The sequence below is a fragment of the Fusarium venenatum genome, assembly GCF_020744135.1.
Source record: "Fusarium venenatum strain MPI-CAGE-CH-0201 chromosome Unknown EDB82scaffold_1, whole genome shotgun sequence".
Taxonomy (NCBI): Eukaryota; Fungi; Ascomycota; class Sordariomycetes; order Hypocreales; family Nectriaceae; genus Fusarium; species Fusarium venenatum.
The window spans coordinates 9,542,087-9,563,075 of NW_027072129.1; the positions used below are offsets into that span (position 1 = coordinate 9,542,087).

At 49.9% G+C, this 20,989-nt stretch overlaps 7 protein-coding genes across 7 annotated transcripts; 5 read left to right on the top strand and 2 right to left on the bottom strand.

Moving 5' to 3' along the window:
* Nucleotides 1–1,705: 1,705 nt before the first annotated feature.
* EDB82DRAFT_100882 (uncharacterized protein) lies at nt 1,706–3,208 on the bottom strand. The gene is made up of 2 exons (XM_025737586.2): nt 2,665–3,208; nt 1,706–2,608 (listed from the first exon to the last, which is right to left on the bottom strand). The coding sequence occupies exons 1-2, from the start codon at nt 2,894–2,896 to the stop codon at nt 1,995–1,997; spliced, it is 846 nt and encodes a 281-aa protein (XP_025588087.1). The 5' UTR covers nt 2,897–3,208; the 3' UTR covers nt 1,706–1,994.
* A 21-nt stretch (nt 3,209–3,229) lies between these two features.
* EDB82DRAFT_425337 (tRNA synthetases class I-domain-containing protein) lies at nt 3,230–6,812 on the top strand (the record flags this gene model as incomplete). The annotated part of the gene is made up of 5 exons (XM_025737575.2): nt 3,230–3,279; nt 3,346–5,667; nt 5,720–6,167; nt 6,522–6,649; nt 6,746–6,812. 5 exons carry the CDS (start codon nt 3,230–3,232, stop codon nt 6,810–6,812), a joined length of 3,015 nt encoding a protein of 1,004 aa, XP_025588086.2.
* A 92-nt stretch (nt 6,813–6,904) lies between these two features.
* On the top strand, nt 6,905–11,409 carry EDB82DRAFT_491791 (uncharacterized protein). The gene has a single exon (XM_025737564.2). It carries the CDS (start codon nt 7,329–7,331, stop codon nt 10,971–10,973), a length of 3,645 nt encoding a protein of 1,214 aa, XP_025588085.1. The 5' UTR covers nt 6,905–7,328; the 3' UTR covers nt 10,974–11,409.
* EDB82DRAFT_565407 (SacI homology domain-containing protein) lies at nt 11,410–14,232 on the bottom strand. Its single transcript, XM_025737553.2, has 3 exons — nt 13,740–14,232; nt 11,932–13,664; nt 11,410–11,882 (listed from the first exon to the last, which is right to left on the bottom strand). Exons 1-3 carry the CDS (start codon nt 13,963–13,965, stop codon nt 11,712–11,714), a joined length of 2,130 nt encoding a protein of 709 aa, XP_025588084.1. The 5' UTR covers nt 13,966–14,232; the 3' UTR covers nt 11,410–11,711.
* Nucleotides 14,233–14,380: 148 nt separating this feature from the next.
* On the top strand, nt 14,381–16,212 carry EDB82DRAFT_491796 (ras family-domain-containing protein). Its single transcript, XM_065608394.1, has 5 exons — nt 14,381–14,921; nt 14,997–15,016; nt 15,070–15,096; nt 15,156–15,347; nt 15,401–16,212. Exons 1-5 carry the CDS (start codon nt 14,846–14,848, stop codon nt 15,746–15,748), a joined length of 663 nt encoding a protein of 220 aa, XP_065465903.1. The 5' UTR covers nt 14,381–14,845; the 3' UTR covers nt 15,749–16,212.
* A 506-nt stretch (nt 16,213–16,718) lies between these two features.
* Nucleotides 16,719–19,309, top strand: EDB82DRAFT_491800 (mitochondrial inner membrane protein Mitofilin). The gene is made up of 3 exons (XM_025737531.2): nt 16,719–17,020; nt 17,103–18,836; nt 18,890–19,309. Exons 1-3 carry the CDS (start codon nt 16,907–16,909, stop codon nt 18,932–18,934), a joined length of 1,893 nt encoding a protein of 630 aa, XP_025588082.1. The 5' UTR covers nt 16,719–16,906; the 3' UTR covers nt 18,935–19,309.
* A 10-nt stretch (nt 19,310–19,319) lies between these two features.
* Nucleotides 19,320–20,988, top strand: EDB82DRAFT_491804 (Mur ligase). Its single transcript, XM_025737520.2, has one exon. The coding sequence runs from the start codon at nt 19,335–19,337 to the stop codon at nt 20,982–20,984; it is 1,650 nt and encodes a 549-aa protein (XP_025588081.2). The 5' UTR covers nt 19,320–19,334; the 3' UTR covers nt 20,985–20,988.
* Nucleotide 20,989: the final 1 nt, after the last annotated feature.

Genomic DNA, 20,989 nt, shown 5'->3' on the forward strand with positions numbered 1-20,989 from the left:
TTCATCCATCCACATCAGCATTTGTTTTGTCTTTTTGACTGAGACAACCCTACACCAACTAGGCTTCGGGATGTTTCAATACAGTCATATCTTTGAGACATACAAAAGACAACGGGAAAGATTATGCTGTTGGTGCCGGTTCATACCACAACTTTGTTGCCAGCGGCAGCCCAGTCAAACCCAGCCTCATGAAACAAACCCCCCCTCCATCTCATCTCAGGCACAAGGTACAGGCATAGACAGGCACAAGGCACCAGGGACAATGAATGTCATTTTGGCATCTTGTGACCACAAACTCCGAACTTCCCGTGCCTTGTTATCAACTTCGGACCCGAGATTCGCCGGGTTTTGATACAGAACGAAACCAACCATCATAGACTACTCCGCACATTGTATGATGAATGATATGGCCAAGCCATCACGACGCGCAAGGTAACAAACGTATCCGTATCCGCGACATTTTGCACAACACCAAAACTGATGTTATATCAGCTCAGCCTTGGACGATTCTGTCACAAATCATCTCTTGGTCACTTCAGCTCCTTCTCTTATAGTTTCATGATCTACATGCTCTCGTTATAGTGTGTGCAATATGTATATGTGCCGTTCGCTATCAGCTGAGTAGGTGCTGTATCCCGTACTATCCGTACCAATATTATTGAATCGGTTGCTTCGAAATACAACACACCGACGGACCAGACCCTCCCGTGTCTACGTTTACCGCCCCTCTGTATAATTATGTTGAGTCTCAGGTTAGGCAAGGTATTGACATACATAAGCTTATTGGCCTGCTGTTTTCAGGCTGCGGCTGGCATGATTATTGGATGTTGACCACGATTAATTTCCTAGCCAGCCTCACCGTAGGGTCCAAGACATGCACAATTAATGAGGGCCCCTTCTTCAGGGTTCAGCATGTCTTTAACGTTACGTGAGCTACTTTCATACTAAAACTTGACTCAAATATTGATATGTGATCGACTGTAGGGTTACAATGTCTTTGTCGGCAAATGAATTGGCCGCCGAAGTATCCGTGTCCGTTCAATATGGAGATGCTGGATTAGGGATCATCGCAAAGTCTTTCAACACCCGCTTCAGCCTCCATAACAGAACCCTCGTTTATTAGCAAACCAACTGCTCGAGTTTCTAGGGCTTGCAGCGAGACTAGGATACAATAAAAAAAAGCCTCAATTGCACTCGAGACCCATCATGCCGCCGCCTACAAGGCTAGGGTATGTCTGGTGATACGCAAATACAAATCGAAAACAATTGCGGCATATACACAAAAATTGGAGTAACTCCTCCGGACAATCAGGCTTTTGGCTATCCTCTTGTCATATCACTGAGACATGCGCTTAGCCAAACCCTGATATTGCGCACTCGCACTACTGTGGTCCAGTTTACGACTGCACCCATGTAGGATAATGGCACCTAGCCTAGCATCACAATGGAGCTTGTGGCAGGGGCTTGGGTTGACATCCCCTAACTCGAGATCGTTCTCGTTATGCCGAGTTGTCCTTGAACCATGCTTTAACGGGTGCCAAGAGCTATCGAGGCCGATGGTTGACGGTGATGTCTGAGCCGCCTGGTAAGGGTCGGCCGCAGCAATAATCGTATCCTCGTCAAAATAACCATTGCGATTTGTTGCGTGATTACCCGATGACACCAAAGGGTCGATCGAAATGCGCCGAATTGAACTAATCTCGCGTTATGATTTGTTTTTAGCCACTGTCGTGCATCCCATTTCGCGACGGGAGTCCGTCTACACCTGGCGCCCGCAGCCTGCCCGAACACCCTTCAGGGATCCAACGGACGTATCCGCAGTTCCCGTCCGTTGACCCCAGTATTTGGGTCAGCTCTCGTGCGTGGACCTGCCATTGTGATTGCATGCATAGTCACGCCATTCTGGGACGTCATGTATGTTGATATGCTTCTGAGACAGTTTGCTTGCATGCGCAGAGTCTTTGATACCCGAGGCCATTTGTGACTGCGCGCGATTATGCTATGTCCTCCCCAACCGGCATTTGTGTCGACGAAATCCAATTCTCCATCATGGCTTGACCTTCTGGCCGACCTTTTGCACCCTCACCACTGCTGCTGCTGCTGCTAGCTGCAGCGCTCGCTTTTTTCTTGACCACGAGGCACAGCACCTGACCGTAGATTGCAAATCCCTCATATGACACGTCCATGTCAAGTTTCTTCTTGTCTTCGCTTGCGTCGAGGCCGTCGTTCTCCCGGGCCCGGGGTCGTTTGTGCGGGGGCGCCTCTGTGTCTGAGTCGATTTCGATGGCCGAGGCTGTTTCATCGTCTTCAGAAACCTCGTTGTCATCTTGGCCCTGGTCCAACGTTCCTCTTTGGCGCTTGCTCCGCCGTGTCGTTGTTTCGGCCACGGGAATATCGGACAATCTCACATCTTCCTCATCTTCCTCTTGTAGAACTGATGCACGATATTCATCGTCAACATCTACAGGGACGCTGTCCGTTTCACCAATGAGCTTGGATGAATTGGACTCGAGTTTCGGTGGCAACTTGTCTCTGAAGTGCTTGGTCTTGTAAAGAAGAGAATGCCTGGTGCTTGTTTCTGTCAAGAAGATAGAGACCTCAAACTCATCTGAGCGAGATTAGCTGTTGGCGGAGACATATTGCATGAAGTGGGAGAGAAAATACCAGTGACAATGACATCTTTGATACTCTTCTTTTTGCTCTTCTTCCTAATCCTCTCCCTCTCTTCACGTAGTTTGGGCAGAACTAGCGGGCGGATACTCTCAATAACCTTTGCCAATATTGAACCTCGAGGGTTGAGAAGCCATGATTGAGCCAGAGCTGGATTATCGAGATATATTCGGCACTCAAGGACTGAGTATTTGGATATTCTGAGATACCGGCGGACTGGAGCCATACTGTATTTGATGATTGTTAAAGAGTCATCAAATGAAGCGTGAATGAGCGTGACCTCGGGGTAGGTAGGTTATTAGACGAGATGGACTCGGATTTGGTGATGTAATAGGTAGTCATCCGCTATAAGTCGCGTCGCGAACACGCTAAAATACAAGCTTCCACTGGAACGGAGTGCTGTGACGACTAGAGCTCTCAGCCTTGCAGCGGGTCCGAACGGGCAGATTGTCAATTGACAGGACGCTTCGAGCAAGTGTCAAAAATCTCCATTGCTCAGCCGTGCCGACCTTGACTCTCGAAATCAGCCGATCAAGTACGACATGATCCTCAAGCGATCATGCTCAAATCTTGGAAGTCGACCCTAAGGCTGCCGCGGTCGAGTTTTCCGTACGTTTCCCTTTAATAGAGCCTCCAAAGTTCGAACATGGGGAACTAACATATTCGATTTTGCAGTGCTCGACCGAACCCCAAGCTCGCACAACAATATCTTCGACAATGTACCGATGATCTCTATGTATGGCAAGGGGAGAATCGCCCCGAGGAGAAATCATTCACACTCCACGATGGCCCCCCGTATGCCAATGGCAACCTTCATGTTGGCCACGCCTTGAATAAGGTGCTCAAAGATATGATTGTGCGTGTTAAAGTGCAGCAAGGTCAAAAGGTGACATACCGACCAGGCTGGGACTGTCATGGCCTTCCAATTGAGATGAAAGCATTGGGATCCAGCACAACGAAGGGTTTGACGCCTATTCAGATCCGGGATACAGCGCGGCGGTTGGCCTCCAAGACAGTCAAGGACCAGATGAAGGGTTTCCAAGCACTTGCTGTCATGTCAGATTGGGAAAAGAGATGGACTACAATGGACCGAGACTTTGAAATTCGGCAACTGCGTGTCTTCCAGAACCTGGTGCGTCGAGGTTTGATTTATCGAAAGCATAAACCGGTCTATTGGTCAGCTTCATCGAGGACAGCGCTCGCTGAGGCAGAGTTGGAATACCGGGACGATCATGTCTCCAAGGCCGCGTATATCAGATTCCCAATTGTCTCCGACTTATCCTCAATACCTGAGCTGGCCAACTTCACCGGTAAACTATATGCAGCTATCTGGACGACGACACCCTGGACTCTCCCAGCCAACCGCGCTATTGCTATCCACAACGACATCTATTATTCCGTAATTCAAGTCGGCTCGGATGGATATCTCGTTGCCTCCGACCGTGTGGAGGCTATGAGGGAAATGCTTCCGGATTTTCAAGTCTTGGTTGACACCATCCCAGGCTCCAGCTTGAAGGGTCTGGAATACCAGAACCGATTGCGAGGCAAATCTGCCCCATCTCAATCAATTATCGAAGCCGATTTCGTCACTGCTGACTCTGGTACTGGTGTCGTTCACATTGCTCCTGGACACGGACAAGATGATTACGAAGCTTGCTCTAAACTCGGCATCGAGGCGTTCGCTCCTATCGACGATGGCGGTCACTTCACCAAGGAGGCATATCCTGATGACCCCGAGAAGCTCACATCCGCGCCCTCTATCTTGGATGGTGGAAGCCAAGCTGTCCTGGATCTCATAAATGATGATGTGCTTGGAACTCACAAGTTGCGTCACAAATATCCTTATGACTGGCGAACGAAGCGGCCTGTTGTGACTCGCGCTACAGCGCAATGGTTTGCTGATGTTGGAAGCATCAAAGAAGATGCTCTTGCAGCCTTGAAAGACGTCCGTTTTGTACCGGAAGGCGGCCGCGTTCGTCTCGAAAGCTTCATCAAAGGCCGTAGCGAGTGGTGCATCTCGCGCCAACGCTCATGGGGTGTACCCATTCCAGCCCTATACGACGAGAGCGGTAACGCTGTAATGACAGTAGAGACTATCGAGCATATTCTCTCTATTATGCAAGAGCGTACCTCATCTGCCTGGTTCTCCGATAGCCCAGATGACCCTGCTTGGATTCCTTCTAACTTGAAGGGCAAGTATCGTCGAGGTACTGATACCATGGATGTTTGGTTCGACAGCGGCAGCTCTTGGACAGAGACCAAGGGCCCTGCCGATGTTTATCTTGAAGGATCCGACCAGCATCGTGGTTGGTTCCAGTCCAGCTTGTTGACTTATGTCGCAACGCAAAAGTCAAAAGAGACTACTGACAAGATCCCGGCCCCCTTCAAGACTCTGGTCACTCATGGCTTCACCCTTGATGGACAAGGTAAGAAGATGTCAAAGTCGCTGGGTAACATGATCGTCCCTAGCCAGGTCATGGACGGTAGTCTTCTGGGACCTGTCAAGACCAAGGGCAAAGGCGGACAACAATCCAACGGTCTCGGTCCGGATGCTGTTCGCTTGTGGGCGGCAAGTGCTGATTTTACAACGGATGTGCTCATCGGACAAACAATTCTTCAGCCTGTCCAGACCTCGCTGATTAAGTATCGAACCATTATCAAGATGCTTCTCGGGTCCCTGAATCAAGAAGCCCGCCAGAGCCCGTTGACAAAGTTGGATCAGATTGCGCTTGTCCAACTCTCTGATACCATGTCACAGGTAATGGGATCGTACAACGACTTTGAGTTTTATAGAGCAGTTAGTATGATTAACCGCTGGGTCGCAGCCGACCTGTCGGCATTCTACTTGGAGGGTCTGAAAGACCGACTGTACTGCGGTGATGGAGGTGGTATTATTGAGCCCATTTTCATCGGTTTCCTTCGCATGTTGGCGCCGATCACTCCTATGCTTGTTGAAGAGGCATGGTCGCATCGACCAACATGGATGGCCGAAGATTCGTAAGTTGCTAATTGATGCTTGGTCATATTCGTTTGTACTAATGACAATTAGATCCTTGGAGAATCCAGCTCGTCAGCTATATGATACGCCTCTTATTGACCCTCTACGCTTGACGCTTCCTCAAGATGTGGTACGTAAGGACCAGGCCATCATCACCGAAATCCACAGTGCTGTCAAGGCCACGCTAGAGGAGGCACGGACAGCCAAGGTGCTTGGCAGTTCTCTCCAGAGTTCGGTCATCCTTGAAATCGAGGATGGCAAAGCGGCAGCTGTTCTTGGACGCTACGTGGAAGAACTGCAGGACATCTTTGTGGTGTCTTCAGTACAACTGAACCAGCCCATCCCTGACCAGCCTGAATGGGCCTACCAGAAGGAGTTCGAGATCCAAGATGCTAAGGTTAAGGTGCACGTGCTTCCACCAAAGCAGGAGAAGTGTTCTCGATGCTGGCGATATGTGGCGCCTGCGGAAGACGCGCTGTGTGGCAGATGCGAAGAGGTTGTTGGTGTATTGCCAGCCTCAGTTTGAGAGAAAAGAGACAACAGAAGGAAGAAGAAAGTGATTCTTGATGGTGTATACCCCTCTTTCTCTTGCGACATGTACAGTATTCCATGTAAGCTATCAGGGTCGGTCTTGGTGACTTTACCCATCTCAGATTTTGGATAGCATCTGTATATTAGACAAAACAACCACTGTAAGAAATGTTTAAGCCAAAACCTAACTACCGAACATGACTTTGATTGACCTGCTCCAAACTCTATCAGCTGAGTCAAATTCCAAGTGTATGATCTCTCTATTTCCTGGAATCGGGCTGCCCCTGAAACTCCCCGCCATGATATGATCTGTGTTTAGCAGTTCCCGCGTGCTGACTTGGATTGGAGCAGCATGGCTAAAGTTGGCTTCCGTGATAAGATGGCTTTTTTTCATGTGATTATCAGCATCGGCACTTTGGGCCTGAGACAAATCGGTACTCGGAATAAGGTGTATGTTTCCCTTTAGAGCTTGTAGTTGAATGGATGATGAGCTGCCATTTCGAGACACGCGTACGTCACTCCCCGCCACGCTTGTGTCTGGGATAGGTGGGAAAGGCGCAAAACTGACCCAGCCAAGCCAGCCAAAGCGCCCTGTAGGTTAGTGGTCTTGTAGTGTGCAATCCACCATTCCCGTGACGTTCAAAGGACCCGGACCCCTACAAGCGGCCTCAAGTGGGCATTTATCCAATCTCTCTAATGTCCAAGGATGCCTGTATCCAATCCTCTTCAACGATCCGCATATGTAACATCTAAAAAAGTATAACTAAAAAAAAAACTCTTGTTTAACCAACGCATATCGCTGCGACGTGTCTTTGTGTATAGACTTCCAGAGAGAGCCATGAGCTCTTGAGGCGGATTCCCTCTCCGGGCATCCACTCCGATCTCAATCAACCTTATTTACCTACTACTCTACCCAAGTCACCGTCCACGCTTAATTAGCCCCCCGAAAGCTATCGTCACCAAGGACAACACGTTCTGACCAGGATCTTGCGATTTTGATCGGCAAGGACCCTTGGAATTAGAAAAACAATGCTGCACTGCTCGATTCATCAACTCTGACGACAACCCCCCGCTTCCATCTTGAGCGCGAGCGTAAAGTCGAACTTTTATATGCAATAACCAACGCGCAATGGCCGACCACCGTGCTGCCTCCTCGCTGAGTGCATATGGCAGACGGGATGGACCAGTAACCCCCGAGCCTCCTACGAGGTTCAGCTACGATGTCGCAGAAAGGGGAGACCACAGTATTAACGGCCTCCTTCATGTTCCTCCTGAACGGCCACTCGCCTTTTCCGATGACGAGTCTCTCCCACGCCTCAATCATACATCTCGCGGTGCTGCAGCTACTACCAGCGGCCTTCAGGCTGGCCGACCGAAACGAGCCCGGTCAAAGCGACCCCATAAGACACAAACGAGCGGTGCCTTCTTACTCCAGGAGCCTATAGTTGCGGATGACGATTCTGGTAACCAACGGCGCGGACACCGAAGTAAATCAAGACATAAAGGGAAGGATGCTCAGGAGTCAAACTCATCCAATGGACAACGGGAATTTGGCCTGGGTATTAGCTCTGCCAATGGTCCTCGAGCCCGTGTCGTGTCGCCAGATACATCTCAGGAGGACCTTCATGTATCGAAAAGGAGTGACGGCCAGAAGCGCGGCCGACGGGCACAAACGTCGTATCCAGGCACCGCGCTTGACGTGGACTCAACCCAAATTGTCAACATGGCATTGAACTTGAGCGAATCACGGCGTATTGCGTCGCGGCGCAACATCAGCCGTGGCAACCCTCCTCGCTTGGGTCCTATGCAGGACTCTCAGGCTGGCAGTAACCTCAGGGCCCATCTTCAACAACAAAGAAAGGCTGCCAGGGGAGCTTCACCAATTCCGAACCAGTCCCTTACACCGCGATTACCGGGCGTGAGGTCAAGCAGCCCTTTACGCCCTCAACCTTTTGAACATGCTCCCGATGCATCTTACCGTTATCACTTTTCAACTTCAACCTTGGCGAGAGCGCAGAAGGCCAGGGAGCATTTGGAACTAATGGCACAGTACAGACGCTTACTGCAAGTCCTTCCTCCACTCAAGACCGGCTACGATAGAACCTCAGCTTCAAGCCCCCCTGGCTCGCCCACAGAGGAGAAGATGCGTAGTTTTGGAAACAGAGAGCTCATGATCCCCCTTGGTCGAGAATATAACCTCTTGCAATATATCCGTAACCGGAAAGTCAGAGCTCGGGAAAGAATGGTCATCGATGGCGAGAAACAAGGATTCTCTGACGTTGAATCTGTCAAAGACTGGGTCGAAGAAGCATCACACAGAGCCAGAGAGCTTCCCTCTAGCGACGGCTCAGTACTACCACCGTTCCCCACAGCTGAAGAGATTGACTCGCAGATGACTACGGATGCAGCTGCAAAGGCTGCCCTTCGAGTCCGACGTCCGAGAGTTGACTGGTTCTTCGAGGCGTGCGATTTAATTGCAGATGCTTATTGGTTGGAACAAGACCACCACAAGCAACTCATTGAGGATAGACATCTGAACAAGATATACCCTCAGACGGAGGAAGCTATGAGTAGGCCGATGTCAATACAGTCAGAGGACCCTACAACTGGTGTTTCACCCTTGATAACCAAAACTGTGGAGGAGACAAACGGGAACGCAGACGTTCATGATCACAAACTCACAAAAACCGACACAGATACATCGGAGCCAGGTCACAGAGACCGGGCGAAACAAAAACTTCAGGAGATGGGATCCTTCCACCGACACAGCGGTTCCATACATCATCGCCGTTTCAGAAGAAGGGGTTCGTCTTCGGATGATTCTGCTAGCGAGGATGAGACGCCGAGTGAAGGAAGGGCTCGGCGAGGAACAATTTCCAGCCGTGAGACCGAATTGCTAGAGAAGCAGATGCTGGAAATGGTTGCTCGAGATATGAGACAGCAGCAGAGGCTATCATACGTCCCAGAAACCGAGGCCGAGTATAACGAAGTTGAGAGCTTGACTTCCCCCGAACGCAACTCACAAACAAAACTTTCTACTGGTAGGGAGCTGAACACGACAGACCATAAAGACCCAGAATCTCGACCTGCACAGAGTAGAGTGTCCTTGGAGGTCCCGTCGTTGCCAAAGCTTGGAAGACATAACGGAGGAGGCTCACACCATGGAAGGAATCACAAAGAAGGTATTGACTCTCCTCAACCTATGTCGCCTGAACTCGCCCCACGTTACAGTCTGTCAGCGCCACCGACTGGCTTGAATCTTTCGGCTCCTTCTTCTCGGTCTTCTTCTCCTTCCAGAAATCCGTTCACAAAGGTCAAGCAAATCTTTAAGGATAAGATTCGCGACGAACCTGAAGAGCAAGTCGTAGAAGTAGAGGAGGAAATCAAAAGACCTCCATCGCCAGAGCCTCTCCCTGTAATGGAAGCAAAGCCGCTCGAACGGCACCCTTCTAATTCTCGACCAATCTTTGAGGGCCACAAGCATCAACGTAGCTCGAGCAGTGTCAAGCCAAGAGGCGATGAAGTTGGCCTGCGAGGCATGTTCAAGGGCCCTCGTATTGATACAGTGTTTCGAGGGGGCGTTTCGAAAATTGGCGACATACTATGGAAGAAGGACACGCCTATGGAAGCCCCGAGCGACATACTATCATCCGACGAATCTGACAATGACCAGCCCAAAGGCCGATCGAGAATTTCTCTTAATTTGTCCCGAACAAACTCGAAGCGCAATAAGCCGGAACCACAGCATAGTGCCAAGCATTTCTTGGACACAATGCCACAATTTCAACCCATGGCGGATATACGTGGCCAGTCGACGACTGATGTCAAGAAGAACCAGTCTTCGCTGTCTCGTGTCAATATGACCAAACCTCCCCCGCTTGATTTCTCCAACGCTTCTAGCCCTGCCAAAGCCCAGGAGGCTGAGAGGGTATCTGCTGTTGAACCTGCGATGTCAGAAGCAGAGTCATGCCAGGAGAGCGCCAAAGATGGCGCTCGAGGTACAGAAAAGGAGTCAGATGAGGTGATGCCAATGATTCGCTTTGATGAGCCTGATAACTTCAGAGCCCGGAAGTGGTCTATCGCGAATCAGCCTATGCCTCAGGAAAGTCGACTTTCAAAGCGTGAAATCGCCCGGTTGCGCACGCTTATTCTTACTTCTGGTATCAAAGCCATGGAAATATCTCGTCGTTCACATGGGTTGAATAACCCCTTTGCCAATGATAGTCTCCAAGGGTTGGGCAATTCATCGCAATCAACCATGGTAGGTGTACCATGGGCTGACATTGCAAAGTTAACCCCCAAGAAGTCGCTACCATCTACTGATGCGATTCCCTGCTCCGATCATTTCCGGCTGGCCAGCGACACTCTTGGCGCAGCTATCCAACAATCAATGGAGCAATGGCAGACGTCAGCAGACAAGTTCACCGGACAAACACGACCAAGGCTTGAAGAGCGCATCTGGTGTGTTCGCTCGCGAATCGCTGATGAGCTGTCAGGAATGACACGCGAGGCATCAGATCAAGCTGATGAGACTGGCAAAGACTTGGCTTTGGGCCAACTTCTCAAGGTCAAGCATGTCACTGACTTGACTGACAAGATGATGCGTAACAGACGCAGACGATTCAGATGGCTCCGCCGTGGTATGTGGTCATTCGTCGAATGGACGCTCGTTGGCTTCATGTGGTATGTCTGGTTCGTCGTTACCATCTTCAGACTCTTCCTAGGCATTGGGCAAGGCGTTTGGCGAGGTTTTAAATGGCTCCTCTGGCTGTGAGCTATAAGAAAGACCCTTTAATAAGATAGGAGTTGTGGGACAATGGGAATCAAAGGAGTTTTTTCAGGAGCCTGAGGATACCAAAGACTCGCTATTTCATTTTCACTCTTTGCTTATTGTTACCATGTTCTCTATTGGCATTACACATTTTCTCATCTTTTTGTTCACGGATACCCACCGTTATCCAGTTTTGATACCCCTTTCTTACATCTATGGGGAAGCAGCATGGCGCGGCGCCCCGTGTTACGGTAGTAGCATCTAGCTTCAGAGCATATGGCATAGTTTGAGCGATACTTCTATTATTTCTTTTGTTTGATTTCTTCTGTCACATATTTGTATCTTAGTTAATATTTAAGGAGTAAAGCCTACCTTGACTCTCCCATAGCACAATAGCTGTTCATCAACACATACACCCACTTGATTAAACAAATCAAAGTGCCGCATGCAAAAGGATCTATATTACATGTTACAGCTACATAGTAGAGATGAAAATATTGTGACATTCGGACGCAAGTTGAGCGACCCAGGGAGGCCAGCTCCACCAAAGTTAATATATGCAAACACGTTGATTGAATAAGATGAATTAAAATCCTTGTTTCCGTCCGTCCGTCCGATTTGAAAGCAACAGGCAATTTCCTACAGTCTTTGAGCAAAGGAAAAACAAGCTCAAAGCCATACTGCCACACCAGAAAACTAAGCATCCGCATTACAATAAAACTTCCACGCCTGGCTTTTAGTCTATTCAATCCTCTTCTTGCCTTCTTCAGCATTAAGGTACCTAGCTGTGCTGAGGCCTCTCTCGTGCTTCGCCACATATGTTCCAATGACAGAGTCCTTGCGTGCCTTGGCGAAGTGCTCGTTGTAGCCCTCAACGGCAAATGGCCTGGGGTTGAGGCGGGGCCAGTTGACCTGTGCATGTTAGTATTGAGTTTGGGATGTTACATGGCAGATAACTTACGTAAAGCATGCCGTGGTTCCAGATAAAGTAGAAAGACCAGGCAGCGATGGCCATCCAGAAGAAAAGGAAGATACGGAGGGGTAAGGCGCTCGCATCAGGTGCACGACGAGTGAACAGGCCAGTGAGAATAATAAAGACACTGAAGGCGAGAATGTAGGGAATAGACTGGATCAAGATCGGACGACGATCAGTAAAGACCAGGGTAGTACCGATGTTGGCAGAGCCTGGTCGGTAGGTTCCAAGGAAGAGATCAAAAGAATCCTGACGAGGGCCGTCGAAGAAGTTGTTACGGAAGTAACGTGTGACACCAATACGAGCATCTTGAAGAGCCCCGACCTTTGTTCTGTTTCCTGTACGGGTGACATCTGTCTTCATGGCGCCAGTGCCAGAGTAGGAGTTGGAGACAACATCGGCATTGTCAGCCCAGAGGTTACGGAACATATCCTCGAAAGCAGCATCCTCGTCACGGAACGAAGAACCACGGGGCATAAAACCGACATCCTCAAAGATGCGGTCAAGTTTGTGTCGAGCGAACATGCTCTGCACAACGTTTGTTCGGTCCAGGCAGTCCATACAGTTGGTACGCATGACACTGGTCTGGTAACTGCGGGCATCGAGCTTGCCATCAACACTAGACGGGGTGTCCACGGCACGGAAATAGCCCTGTTTCTCCAGAGCCTCGGCCAACTTCTCAATCAGGGCATAAGCCTTGTGCATCTTCATGCCCTTGGTCTCACTGTGGTAGTCAAAGTACACGTAGTGTAGGCGGTCAAATTCTTGACGCTTGGCTTCGGGCTGGATGGTGGTGAACTTCTCTGCTGTGAGCAGGTCTGCCTCTTGTCGTTCCCTGGGTGTAGAAACAAGCTTCTCCACGATTTTCTCGTATGAGTCCTTGACCCGAGCTTCTCGACCCTTCTGATTAACCAAGTTGATCAGGTAATTGTCGCCATACAGGCGGATCTGCTCATCGAAGTGCTTCTGTGCGGCAGTGAGAGCCGTGTCAATACCCCGAATCTCAAGCTTAGGGACATATCGCAGGCTGTTGATCTCGGCCCAAAAGGTAGGAACACTGCCTCGGGTCTGAACATAGGAGAAGATCTGCATCTCTTGGCTGGCGCCAGGGCCAAATTTGCCGCTCTGCATGTCTGAGCTACCTGCATACCCACCAAGGCCACTGTTGCTGTCATTGAGGATAATGACCTGTTCAGTCTCGTTGTAGTTGGCGACATGTCCTTCATCGTCTACACCACGAGTAAAGTATCTAGTACCTCCACGGTGGCGCGATCGACGAGTGATCAGAACCATGGTCAGGGGGTTGCCCTTGAACGTGGTAGGCTTAATCTCAAGCATGCCAAAGATGCATGGTAGGATATAGGGGTCGACGCCAGGCTGCGCGCCAGGCTGCGATCGGGCACCTCGGGTGCGGAAGTCAATTAGGTCGCTCTGAAGATATTTGTTAAAGAAAAACCGGTCGTCGGTTTGCATCCACAAGGGCTTGGAAGTGTCGGCTTGGGCTTGGCGTTGGAAAGAGTTGGTCAGGTCGATTGAGTAAGAAAAGTACATGGGCCCGGAAGCAAGGAAGTTCTTGAGAAGCTGAATAAAGACGTCTTCATCAGGGTCGTGGATTAAGCGCTCGCGCATGGGCATAATCTCGGTGGCAGCGACCTTGTAGACCATGTGGCCTTTGAGGCGGCCAACGGGCTGAGCCTTCGTGATGAAGATGACATACTTGTCTTTACATAGTCAGTCAAAGAGCATGAGCCAGCACCCAAGGGGTCAGCCAAGGGCATAGCGCAGCAGAAACGAACCAAGACGAAGCTGGATAATTCCCAGAATACCAGCGATACTAGAAACGCGAGTTGTTCTCTTGGCAGTTGCGGCACTGCCCTCTGTTAGGCGAACATCACCAGTAGGACGATCGATAACAAGGGCGGGCGCATCAGGCGAAGATGGAGAAGTGAAGGTATAGGAATCGTTGGCGATCTTGACGTTGATATCGCGATAAGGCAACTTTGGGGTGTGGAGGTGCGCCATTGTGTGAGGACGAAGCTATATGATAGCTAATGGTCGTTTGTGGAAGATTAGAAAAGAGAATAAAAAAGCAGAGGGTTATAGTAAAGCCCGGGACTTAGTAGTGGCCAACTTGGCGACTTGTCTGCCCTTGACGGCAAAGAACGACAATGAACTAAGAAAAAAGGGATTCGACGTGAGGGATGGGTTGAGATGAGATAGTTTGGTTAGCGAATGAGTTGATGAGGCCAGCGAAGCTACAGCACAGCCACATAAGGAAATCGAAATGACAGAACCACGGTTGAGGGACCACTGTGGCTCGAGAAATGCACGTCACATGTGGAATTTAGGCTCGTGCAAAGTAAAGGTACTTGAGCATACAGGTATATCTCGCAGTGCTATCAGTACCACTACCCCAAGCAGATTGCGCAAGTCTCCAGTGAAACGCAAGTCTCCAGGACCCCGTCCTCCCGCCGACTACAGTGGCACAGTGGGTTTCCCTACCAAAAAAAGGGCCCTGCCTGACGTGTGCCTCGTGCCGTCTAAGCCAGTCACGACCAAGGAACCAGGCAATCACTTAGTGACCTCCCATCCCGTCTCGTCTTAATCAAAGAAGCGAAGCCCCGTCCTAAGACTCGCCTCTCACCTTCAGCCTCGACTCTTGTCTTTCATACCTATCCGCATCATCGCCCGCCGGTCCTATCTTGCACCTCGATTCGTTATCGTCGCAAATAATTTCGATACGATTTTCAGCCCGAGCGTCCGTCTCTCCACGCTATTGTCCAGGACACGTTCGATCCCAACGCCCAGGTCATACCGCCACTATCACTACCACTACCACTACCACTCTCGGTAGACACTCTCCATATCTCTCCATCTCGAAATCACATCCCAGTCTGTCAACATGGCCTCCCGACAACCTCCCGCTGGCGCCCGCGGCACCAACACCCGTTTCGCGCAGTTCAAGCTGGTTCTTCTAGGTATGTTACATCGCAGCCACATTCTTGTCAACCCCGTCCCCGTTTCATGACATGCTTGCTAACGTTTTGTCATAGGCGAGTCTGCTGTCGGAAAGGTATGATCATAACAAGCGCCTTGATACAGTCATTTGCTGATATATGAATCTAGAGTTCAATAGTTTTGCGATTTGTCAAGGTAAGGATTACCCAAGACAACATCTTTGTGCAAAACAGTAACTCACCAATGCCTTGCAGGACCAATTCGATTCCTATCGCGAGTCCACTATCGGTGCTGCTTTCCTGACTCAAACCATCTCCCTCGATGAGAACACCACGGTCAAGTTCGAAATCTGGGATACCGCCGGCCAAGAACGCTACAAGTCCTTGGCTCCCATGTACTACCGAAATGCGAACTGCGCCGTCGTTGTATATGATATCACCCAATCGGTACGCTCATCTGGAAACTTATCTTTATAGGACGAATGTTAACCTTCCTTCAGGCATCGCTAGACAAGGCAAAGGCTTGGGTCAAGGAGCTACAGCGCCAAGCGAACGAGAACATCGTCATTGCTCTTGCAGGAAACAAGTTGGATTTGGTCACCGAGCAGCCCGACAAGCGAGCCATCTCCACTGCCGACGCCGAGGCTTACGCTCGTGAAGCCGGCCTTCTTTTCTTTGAGACTTCAGCCAAGACTGCTGAGAACGTTCAGACTCTTTTCACAGCCATCGCCAAGAAGCTTCCTCTGGACCAGGCCGGTCCACGACACGCTCGTCCTGGTCAACGACCAGGAGTCAGTCTGGCTCCTGAGAACTCCAACACCAACGTCAGCGGCCCTTGCAGTTGCTAGATTAGCCCCGAGTTTGAAGCATTGATTTTTAGACAACCTTTCATCACGCCTACGCACATATCACCTAACCCTCAGCTTGAGTCTATGCGTGGCACGCTGTCCTGCACGAACTCTGGGGTGGACGAATGAGCTGGGGCGCGTCATATAATTTATTGGAGTCTTTGGTTTTGGAGGGATCAGTTCAGTCCATACTTTTTAATACGGAACTTGAATTTTGTTGCTTGGTAGTATGGGTGGTCTGTATGCTTCAAGTTGCTGGAGCTCGGCACTTGAGCATGCCAGAGGATATAGAGTGGCTCATGAGATGAATCGGCACGGGGACATGTACGAGGCGCTCTGCAGCATTTCCTTTCCTTCACAGCTTCTTAATAGATGGCTGTTATTAGATGATTTACGCAACTGCAACTGTGTCGCTTCAATATTTATGTGATGTGTGAGAGCTGATCTAAATGGCTTAATGTGACTTACTACTTTTATCTCTTATGCTCATAGTGGTCAATTTTTCTGTTACCCTGTTGCTAGGGCGAGTTGATCATGGTGATTTGGTTCTCTACACTGCCAGATGAGAAGAGGTGGAGCATGATCTACGAATACAAGCAAAACCTGGCCTCAGGGTATCAGAAAAATTGATCGCTGGAAGCATACGGGACGAAATTAGTAGGTTACTTTATGCTCCTTAGGCTATAGTTCTTAGACTATTTATTTTTATATCCTAAGACTTATCTAGGAGGCCAACTTTTCTGTTACCCACTAGCCTGGTTTAGTAAGGGAACTACTGATATGGAGTTCTGGCAACCCAATGTCTCTAGAGCATGATAAAATTGCTTCTGTTTCCCCAAAGTTGAAAAGAGAGAACGATTGTAGAAGTAGGCCAAAAATGACCGGTAGGTAAAAATCCAAATAAATTTTACTACCAAATCAGTTTTAGTATTGTCCATTGGCTTTTTGTGTCATCATCATGTCCAAATTCTAGCAGTTGATATAGTAGTTGCGTCACCCGGTTCCCGCCGCTGTGCTAATATTCTAGCTCCATGCGGAACCGGGAGCTGGCTTTTACCGAACTTTTACCCTGAGCGTTTTTGAACCAGCTCTCAACTCCATCAAACCGATATACAACTGCATCGCGAACTGCGCCCTGTTCGCCATTGCAATCCCTCAATGTTGCGAACTTCGCTTCAGTCTGTGAGGGCTTTTGGTGGTAGGCCCGTTGTGGCCGCTGCTGCCCGCCAATGGTCCATTGCGGCTACGCGGAGTGCCTCTCTTGCTAACCAGGTAAGCTTTCCTAACAACGTCACACCTCGTCTTGGTAGTGTGTATATGTGGTAGTTAGCTAACCGTATCGACTCCTGTTTAGCGATTTTATGCTGTCGACAAGAAGCCCGAGCTCGATCCTCTTAAGCAACCAGTATTGCCAACTTCCCAAACTGTCACATCCGAGAGAATCCACGAGACCACTATCGACGATGTCGGCGAGACCAAGGCTGTTATTGGAGAGGTTCCCAGAACACCCCCTCCCCCTCCCCCTCCTCCTCCCGCACCTAAGAAGAAGGGTTTCTTCCGAAGACTGAAGAACTTTGTCTTTACCCTTCTCGTCCTTGGTGCTGTTGGCTTCGCTGGAGGTGTCTGGTACTCTCGTATTAGCGACAACTTCCACGACTTTTTTACTGCATACGTCCCATTCGCCGAGCAGGCTGTCCTTTACCTCGAGGAGATGGATTACAAGAAGCGATTCCCCAACGCCACCGGCCGATCCAAGACCCAAGCTACCGAGGATGCTGTCAGAGTTCCCGCTCAGAGCGGTGCTTCATGGAGAGTTGCTGAGGCCGAGCGTCACTCGAGTGCTGGTCCTGTTGCATCTGCAGCCAAGAAGGTTAAGGAGACAGTCAAGCCCAAGCCCAAGGCTCCTGTTGTGGAGGCCAAGACTGTTGCGAGGGAGGAACCTGCTCCCGCCCCCAAATCCAACACAGGCTTCAAGGCTCCCGAAGTTAACGAGCCCTCTAAGATGCCTCCTCTGAAGCCCATTGACCTGCTATCACTTGAGGATGCCAAGGAGCCTGTTGTTCAGGACCTCGTCCACATGGTCAATGACCTCATTCTGGTTATCAACGCTGACGGTGCCCACGGCAAGTATGGCACCTCCGTCGACAAGGCGAAGAGTGAAATCGCCAAGGTGGGAGGCAAGCTTAAGGGTATGAAGGGCGAGTTCGAGAGGAAGGCTGCTCTGCAAGTCAGGGAAAAGATCGAGGAGTTCGACAAGGCCGCTACTGACCTGATCGACCGCGTTGAGAACACCATGATTAGCCAGGAGAACCAATGGCGACAAGACTTCGAGGACGAGATGAAGAAGGTGCGAGAAAACTACGAGGGTCGAGTTAACGTTCTCTTGGAGCGTGAGAAGAAGGTCAACGAAGAGAAGCTCCAAAATCAGCTCGCTCAGCAGGCCTTAGCTCTCAAGAAGGAGTTTACCAAAGATATCGAGAAGCAGGTTGAGCAGGAGCGTGAGAGCCGTCTGGGCAAGCTGAACGCCTTGTCTTCTGCTGTTGGTGAGCTTGAGAAGCTCACTACCGGCTGGAACGAAGTCCTCGACACCAACCTCAAGACTCAGCAGCTACATGTCGCTGTCGAGGCTGTCCGAGCCAGCCTTGAGGATGACCAGCACCCCCGTCCCTTTATCCGCGAACTGGTTGCCCTCCGTGAGATCGCTTCTGATGATCCCGTTGTCAACGCTGCTATCGCCTCAGTTAACCCTGCGGCTTACCAGCGCGGCATCTCTACCTCTTCCCAGCTGATTGACCGTTTCCGCCGTGTCGCTAACGAGGTCCGAAAGGCTTCGCTACTGCCCGACGAGGCCGGTGTTGCCAGCCACGCCTCCAGCTGGGTCCTCAGCCACGTCATGTTCAAGAAGCAGGGACTTGCTGATGGTAACGACGTCGAGAGCATTCTTACCCGAACCCAAACATATTTGGAAGAGGGTGATTTGGATTCTGCGGCACGAGAAATTAACGGTCTAGATGGATGGGCCAAGACCTTGAGTAAGGATTGGCTGGGCGAGGTTCGCAAGGTGTTGGAGGTTCAACAGGCTCTTGACGTAAGTTTAAATTGTTGTTTTTTGCAGCTTCACTTTACTAACATGCTTCATAGGTGATTGCCACAGAGGCCCGTCTTCAAAGTCTTCGTGTGGATTAAATAAAAAAGGGATGTCTCATTTGTTGTGTATAATTGGATCCCGGTGTCGTCGTGTCTAGAGGAGCCGGACGGCCGTGTATTAGATAGCAATAGACGATAAGGGTGCGGTTACCATATTTTACTTGTTCATTGTTGGCAAGATTATCATTAAATCCGATACTTGATCGCTGTCTGCTGATCAATACTGTACGATTTGCATCAGACGTCAGCTGCTGTTTTTCAAAGATACCTGGAACCAAAATCTATTAAATTTGAGAGTAAAAACAATACTATCTTACGAGCCTAGTATCTTGTTTCAATTCTTAGATCACTTTAAATTACCTTTTGTTGCTGTGGTTCAAGACCGGAATTTCTAAGGCAAAAAGCTGACGTTCTACAACGGGCAGTTTGCAATGACTTAATGGATCGCCTAGCGGTTGAACTCTGTAGCTCCTCGTCACATGAAAACTTTCAATTGAGCTTCTGTGTAACCTCAACCTACTGTTTCGGATCAATGCTTTCTCACAATGTCCTTTCTGTTGGCAAGCTGAGCCATCGCTGTGTCTTTATCAAAGGCTATTTGACAACACAAATGATGGCTACAAGAAGGAGTATTAGCACCGCATCTCGGGACTACAATGAAGCTCTCAACCTACTATCTACACTCTATTCGAATCGTCAGATTACCAATTTATTCGACAAGCCCACATCGCAAAATGCCTCACTCGAACAAGCCAAAGACCTGAATGCGCTGGCGCTTCCTGAGATGCGCGAATGGCTTCGGCGCGCTGGCTATGAACCAAAGGATCTCGCTCGCCTGAGGCACATTCATATAGCAGGCACAAAGGGCAAAGGTTCTGTGAGTGCATTTGCAACGGGTATGCTGCGACAATACGAAACTGTCGGCACATACACGAGTCCACATCTCGTGAGTCCCCGCGAGCGTATCGCTATCCAGGGCGAGCAGGTCTCTCAAGCCCTTTTCGCGGAGGCCTTCTTTGAACTCTGGGAGCGACTGTCCCACGCGGCCAAGAAGGAGGGTCAAAGTATCACTGACTCAAATGGGCCTAATTCCAAACCCTTCTTCTTCCGTTTCATGACGCTTCTCGCTTGGCATATCTTCCTACGGGAAAAGGTCGACAGCGTTGTTCTCGAATGCGGCATTGGAGGCGAATATGACGCTACGAATGTGGTGCCCACAGAGGCTGTCTCTGCAGCTGTTATCTCGCAGTTGGGTATAGATCATGTTACAATGCTGGGTGATACGGTTGAGAAGATCTCATGGCACAAGGCAGGCATTCTTAAGCCAGGCGTGCGTGGTTTCGTCCGCCGAATGGATGAGAAGCCCAGTGTGAGGGAGATTCTTCAACAACGAGCGGCAGAGAAGGGCGCGGAACTCATCGAGCTTGATGATGCGAGCGTTGAGCAATGGGGAGGTGTGGTCGGAAGACTACCGGGTGATTTCCAGAAGTACAACCAAGCTCTCGCTGTCCTTGCTGTGCGTCAGCATCTGGGCATGGATGTCGAGCCAGCGACAGCTTTGCTGAACCTCCCCGACAAAATGATTACTGGGCTCAAAGAGGCAAGTCTCAGGGGACGTTGTGAGATAATTCAACAGGGCCATATAGAGTGGCATCTTGACGGTGCGCACACTAAAGACAGCATGCACGAGGTTGCAAAATGGTTCGCTGCCAGTATTGGTAAAAACGAATCAGCAATGCTAGTGTTCAACCAACAGGAGCGGGATGCAGCGCAGCTTTTAGCGGGTTTGCTCGACACTATTCAAGAAGTTACAGGGCGGGAGAATGTTTTTAGCCATGCATTCTTTACAAGAAACGATCAGGAGAAATCATCTAGTGGCGAAGCTGGAGACTTGACAGTGCAGACAAGAGTGGCAGAGTCGATGGGTCAGAGGGTAGCCGGGTGTCAAATCAAGACGTTTGACAATACTCAAGATACAGTTGCTGAAGCAAAAAAAGTCGCAGGGTCGAATCAAAAGGTTTTGGTAACAGGGAGCATGCATCTTGTAGGGGGTATATTGCGAGTATTGGAGCCCGAGGGTCTATTGTAGATATT